Below are 7,019 nucleotides of genomic sequence, written 5' to 3'. Positions count from 1 at the left end.
CTTGTCATGCACATCAACTCAACTCACGCAACACTTCCAGTAGCACTTTGTTGCCCCTACGTGAAGCTGCCGATGTTGAAACACAAGATGAACATCAGAGACAAATCGACAACAACTTCTTGGATTAAGACGAATTACAAGCAACAGGTTCAAGCAGTCAATACGGGCACTTCCACACTCACAAGATCCTTTATGTAATAGTCAAAAACATTCATTTTCAAAACATTCTTCCCACATCCATCGCGTCTCTCAGAACACAATAATACGAACGAGTATAGTCTTTCCAACATAAGAAAAAATGCATTTACAAATGTCACAATTGAAGTCCTGTGATGTATGTTTACAAACTGATTGGAGTGGTAAAGATTTTATTGGAACAGTAAAGCTTTAATTGTAATGGTAAAGGGTTAATTGGAAATGTAAAGGTCTAATTGGAATGGCAAAAGTTTAACTGGAATGCCTAAAGTTAAATTAAAATGGTAAAGGTTTAATTTGAAAAATAAAAGTTAAATTTAAAATGGTTTAACTTGAATGGTAAAATTTAATTGGAATAGCAACATTTCAATTGTAAAGAGATAGACTAAAAGATTCTTGATATATGACTACGAAACCTGTACGTCTTTATATTGCTCACTCACATGCTTAAAATAGGTAGAGATCTAAATGTTTCTGACAGATGGTAAAGTTCCTCGTAGCTGCTTTCCTCGACACACAGTTCCCTCATAGCTGGTTCCATCGATGCAATGTTCCTTGTAGGTGTTTTATCCTTGACACAAAGTTCCTCTAAGGGGGTTTTCCTCGATAAAAGATTCTCGTAGCTTTTTCTCACGAGGCAATGCTCCTTGGAGCTTTTTCTTACGATGCAATGTTCCTCGTAGCTTTTTCTCACGAGGCAATGTTCCTTGTAGATTTTTCTCACGATGCAATGTTCCTCGTAGCTTTTTCTCACGATGCAATGTTCCTCGTAGCTTTTTCTCACGATGCAATGTTCCTTGTAGCTTTTTCTCACGAGGCAATGTTCCTTGGAGCTTTTTCTCACGAGGCAATGTTCCTTGTAGCTTTTTCTCACGATGCAATGTTCCTTGTAGCTTTTTCTCACGAGGCAATGTTCCTCGTAGCTTTTTCTCACGAGGCAATGTTCCTTGGAGCTTTTTCTCACGAGGCAATGTTCCTCGTAGCTTTTTCTCACGAGGCAATGCTCCTCGTAGCTTTTTCTCACGAGGCAATGTTCCTTGGAGCTTTTTCTCACGAGGCAATGTTCCTCGTAGCTTTTTCTCACGAGGCAATGTTCCTCGTAGCTTTTTCTCACGAGGCAATGTTCCTTGGAGCTTTTTCTCACGAGGCAATGTTCCTTGGAGCTTTTTCTCACGAGGCAATGTTCCTCGTAGCTTTTTCTCACGAGGCAATGTTCCTCGTAGCTTTTTCTCACGATGCAATGTTCCTTGGAGCTTTTTCTTACGATGCAATGTTCCTTGTAGCTTTTTCTCACAATGCAATGTTCCTCGTAGCTTTTTCTCACGATGCAATGTTCCTTGGAGCTGTTGTTCCGTTGCCTTCAGTCTCACCCCAGCACGTTCTCGAGATGTTAACGAAGGATTCGAAATGGTTTTACGTTAATCAGAAGCTAACGATGCTCATTAACCTCCAGAAAACGTAAATTCTGAGATGTTTTAATATCAATAAACCACAATATATCTGTTTTAGGTTTCTGTTGACCCCACAACAGAACATTTCTGTTGACCCCACAACAGAACATTTCTGTTGACCCCACAACAGAACATTTCTGTTGACCCCACAAAAGAACATTTCTGTTATGTGGTTGAGAATATAAAACCTGGCGAATTAAGCTGGGAAATCCGGTTAGCTAAAATGATTGGTTTTCCAGCGTATTTGTCGATTAGCCACTCCGTAAAAAATGCAACTGTTTTCCTCTAACTACAAACGTACGAATGCAAATAACTCGCCAAATCATCAAATTATCGAGGCACATGAAGGAGAAAAAACGTCAAAATGACGGTGTTTTAAATTACACTAATCAAACGTATTTTGAACGTATTAGTCTGTCGCGTCATTCCACGTTTTAAGACGTGGAATATGGCGTATCGTATTCCCGAATCACGGCATTATCTATACGGTTGCTTCTAATAGACCAATCACCCTACGCACCTGCAGGGGGGGGGGGGTCTGGGGATCGAACCCGGACCCTTCTGGTGGTTTGTAGAACTCAGTACCACCTCACCACCAAGTTCCCTGCCCCCCCTACGCACCTAATTCCCTCCATATATATATTTAAACTATATATATTTATTTCGCATATAAATATATTTCGCATTTGTGTTCCTCAAGTGTGCCCCAAAGAATGAGGTGATTTGATAAAATGCTATGCCCAAGATTACCATCCGAGTGCCGGCGGGGAAGTGGTGCAAATAGCTTCGGTTATCACTTCCCTATGTCCAGTCGAGATGGTCAAGCGGATTAAGGCGTCCTGTACATACCACTTGCGTTGCTCCTGGCAGTATGGGTTCGAGTCACTTCTGGGGTGTGAGTTTTCAGTTATATATATATATATATATATATATATATATATATATATATATATATATATATATATATATATATATATATATATATATAGAACGCACTTCTCAGCCTACTATGCAAGGCCCAATTTGCCTAATAAGCCAAGTTTTCATGAAATAATTGTTTTTCGACTACCTAACCTACCTAACCTAACCTAACCTAACTTTTTCTGCTACCAAACCGAACCTAACCTATAAAGATAGGTTAGGTTAGGTTAGGTTAGGTAGGGTTGGTTAGGTTTGGTCATATATTTACGTTAATTTTAACTCCAATAAAAATTTTTTTACCTCATACATAATGAAATGGGTAGCTTTATCATTTCATAAGAAAAAAATTAGAGAAAATATATTAATTCAAGAAAACTTGGCTTATTAGGCAAATCAGGCCTTGCATAGTAGGCTGAGAAGTGCATTCTGGCTACTAGGTACGACATATATATGTATATATATATATATATATATATATATATATATATATATATATATATATATATATATATATATATATATATATATATATATTCTGTATTTAGCTAACTGTATATTTTCTTCCCCTTGTTCGTCCATCAGTGTTCACTTGCGCTCCTAAACACGTGAATTGGTCTGCAATATATATATATTTTCTGGACATCGTTTGCTAGAGCCTAACCCTCTTTCCCTATTCGTAGAGAGGCTCTATTAGTCACGATTTATTGACTCTAATCACCATCTCTCTCGTCTCTATCGTGGATTTCCCTCGATTAAGTGGAATTTGTAGCTCAGTTTCCAATTTCATTTTGTTAAAATGCAACAAGTGAATGGGAACACAGTTAAGTGATCATTGGTCACTGAGCTAGAGGTTACAAAGATTTAAATAATTAAAAATGGTTTTCAGACTTTCATATAATGGTGCTACTTGTATTCTAGGGTGTAAGCTAGTCTTAAACTAGCTCTATATTTTTGACCAGACCACACACTAGAAGTTGAAGGGACGACGACGTTTCGGTCCGTCCTGGACCATTCTCAAGTCGATTGAGACTTGAGAATGGTCCAGGACGGACCGAAACGTCGTCGTCCCTTCAATTTCTAGTGTGTGGTCTGGTCAACATACTTCAGCCACGTTATTGTGACTCATCGCCTGCATAGCTCTGCAGGTGATGAATAATGTTTTTAAATGTTAATGTAATGTTAATGCTGCATGTTTTTGAATAATTTACCCAATGTAAACACCTGCCTAAATTTTTTGCACGTGTCAATCGTTGTTAATAAATATGTGAAAACACCTGTTAGAAATTACCTGTGATCACCAGATGAACTGACCAATTTAAGGCGTTTTTTTTTAGTGTAACTGCTTAATCCCTTGAAGATATATACATGGAGGAATTGACTAATGGTATGATGATATATATATATATATATATATATATATATATATATATATATATATATATATATATATATATATATATATATATATATATATATATATATATATATACCTGAGAAACAGACCAATTGTAGAAGTGAATGGATGAATAACAGGTGAGAAAGGAGGATTATGAGAGAAATGAATAATTAAAGTGAAGGATTCGTAAGAACAGAATGAGGTGTGGAACAGAAAGAGGGAAAGGTCAGATGAAAAGGGCACAGAATGTGGGAAGGGGAAAGTGAGATAAGAAAGTGGAAGACTGAGAGGGGACAGGACGAACGAGAAGAAGAAATGGGAAGCAAGACGAGAGAGAGAGAGAGAGAGAGAGAGAGAGAGAGAGAGAGAGAGAGAGAGAGAGAAAGAGAGAGAGAGAGAATGAATGAGAGGGATGAAGCAGAGGAAGAGAAGCTACTACGATAGATAGATAGAAGCTACTACGATAGAAAGATAGAAGCTACTACGATTGATAGAAGCTACTACGATAGATAGATAGAAGCTACTACGATAGATAGATAGAAGCTACTACGATAGAAAGATAGAAGCTACTACGATAGATAGAAGCTACTACGATAGAAAGATAGAAGCTACTACGATAGATAGAAGCTACTACGATAGAAAGATAGAAGCTACTACGATAGATAGAAGCTACTACGATAGATAGAAGCTACTACGATAGAAAGATAGAAGCTACTACGATAGATAGAAGCTACTACGATAGATAGAAGCTACTACGATAGATAGATAGAAGCTACTACGATCGAAAGATAGAAGCTACTACGATAGATAGATAGAAGCTACTACGATAGATAGATAGAAGCTACTACGATAGATAGAAGCTACTACAACATGAAAGAAAGACTAATCAACATTCCTGACATATTTTGCTCTTCAATTACCCTCAAAAGTGAGATTTTTTTTTCGACCTGACGTTAATATAGAAATTTTTTGCTTACAAAAATAGTTTTTGCAAAATTATATAAATTTAAGCATGATTTGGTTTCGAATCTATAAATAATGAAATTTAGGCAAAATAAGGAATTTAAGACCATGTGAATGTGTGAAAAATTGTATATATGGTGTATAATAATGTACAATATACATGATGCCTGTAATTTACATATAACTATACATATTTTATAAAGTACATGGCCAAGTATAATTAATATATGGTCATGTATAATATATGAACTTGAATAGTTTAAGAATACCAATATATATATATATATATATATATATATATATATATATATATATATATATATATATATATATATATATATATATATATATATATATATATATATCAATGTATCTGAATGTTATTAAAATTAAAAATAATTATTTTAATGAACTCTGATTAATTTAATGATTTTACCTGTAATTAATGTTACAACTTACCTGTGAAGCAGGTATCTGTAACCCAGGAAACGCGGATTAAAAATTCTCTTTCATAACCTCATTCTATTTACCTGTTCGGGGAACTCCATGAAAAGCTGTGATATGTATGAACAAGTCTATAGAGTTTCTCACGCTGGAGAACTTACTAATGCATATATATATATTTTTATATGTATATTCAAAATCATAGATACCAATCTCACACAAATATATATACGTATTCACTCAAATACTCATATTCACATAAACATACACAGCCAAATATACATAGACAAGCACTAACAGACATAAATATACACACGTTAATACACACTCTAAGATGACTTAGATAAGTTATAGAGTTAGTCCAATAAATAGTTATTAGATATTAAGTTCAGATTCGACAAAGAGTTCGACCTCAAAATTACATAAATTAATAAATTATTATGAAAAACATAAAAGTAGACTATTGGGCAGAGCCTGAAGAACTAGGTCTCGCTTCCCTATTGTCACTGATAGGTATTTACTGAATTATAATACCATAATCAGGAGAAAGCGCCAAGCCATTACGTCTATATAGTACTGGGAAGGGGTCACACACACACACACACACACACACACACACACACACACACACACACACACACACACACACACACACACACACACACACACACACACACCAAGTATTTAAGGAAATTCATATATATATATGTCGTACCTAGTAGCCAGAACTCACTTCTGAGCCTACTATGCAAGGCCCGATTTGCCTAATAAGCCAAGTTTTCATGAATTATTTGCTTTTCGACTACCTAACCTACCTAACCTAACCTAACCTAACTTTTTCGGCTACCTAACCAAACCTAACCTATAAAGAGAGGTTAGGTTAGGTTAGGTAGGGTTGGTTAGGTTCGGTCATATATCTACGTTAATTTTAACTCTAATAAAAAAAAATTGACCTCATACATAATGATATGGGTAGCTTTATCAATTCATAAGAAAAAAATTAGAGAAAATATATTAATTCATGAAAACTTGGCTTATTAGGCAAATCGGGCCTTGCATTGTAGTCTGAAAAGTGAGTTCTGGCTACTAGGTACGACATATATATATATATCACGAAAATAAACACGTGATTAATATATATATATATATATATATATATATATATATATATATATATATATATATATATATATATATATATATATATATATATATATATATATATATATCCCTCATTATATTTTGATAAGGATGCCCAAAATTTCCAGTAACGAAGCATCAAACGTTAATTAATGATATATTTTTTATATCAAAATATTTTTTTCATTCCAGTCTGGATAGAGTTGTTAAATTATAAAGCTAAAAACATGTTTCAACATCGAGAACTAACCACCACTTTGGTAGTTACTTTGATTTGATATTTATTTGAAGTATATGACAACTTGATTTGTAATTAGGTCAGCAGTGTTGGAAAGCTTGTGAAGCTGAGATGGTTCAGGGGTTAGATTCTGTAAGGAAGGATGGAAGATGGAATGAGTTGACGCGAGTCTTGAAGAATGTAAAAGGAGGGAGCAGGAGTTGATGAATGCCTTGATAAAGACATTCATCAAAGACTCCTTGACAAAGACAGTCATCAAAGACTCCTTGAC

General features: G+C 34.9%; 1 protein-coding gene across 1 annotated transcript; it reads right to left on the bottom strand.

Annotated features, from left to right (window-relative positions):
• Window positions 1-761: 761 nt before the first annotated feature.
• On the bottom strand, window positions 762-5,931 carry LOC138358700 (ribosome-binding protein 1-like). Its single transcript, XM_069316856.1, has 3 exons — window positions 5,905-5,931; window positions 5,386-5,400; window positions 762-1,454 (listed from the first exon to the last, which is right to left on the bottom strand). The coding sequence occupies exons 1-3, from the start codon at window positions 5,929-5,931 to the stop codon at window positions 762-764; spliced, it is 735 nt and encodes a 244-aa protein (XP_069172957.1).
• Between the last annotated feature and the right edge of the window lie 1,088 nt (window positions 5,932-7,019).

The sequence above is a fragment of the Procambarus clarkii genome, chromosome 85 (genome assembly GCF_040958095.1).
Source record: "Procambarus clarkii isolate CNS0578487 chromosome 85, FALCON_Pclarkii_2.0, whole genome shotgun sequence".
NCBI classification, from domain to species: Eukaryota; Metazoa; Arthropoda; class Malacostraca; order Decapoda; family Cambaridae; genus Procambarus; species Procambarus clarkii.
Note: the sequence above shows the minus strand (reverse complement) of the source record. Positions and strands in the feature narration are given on the sequence as shown.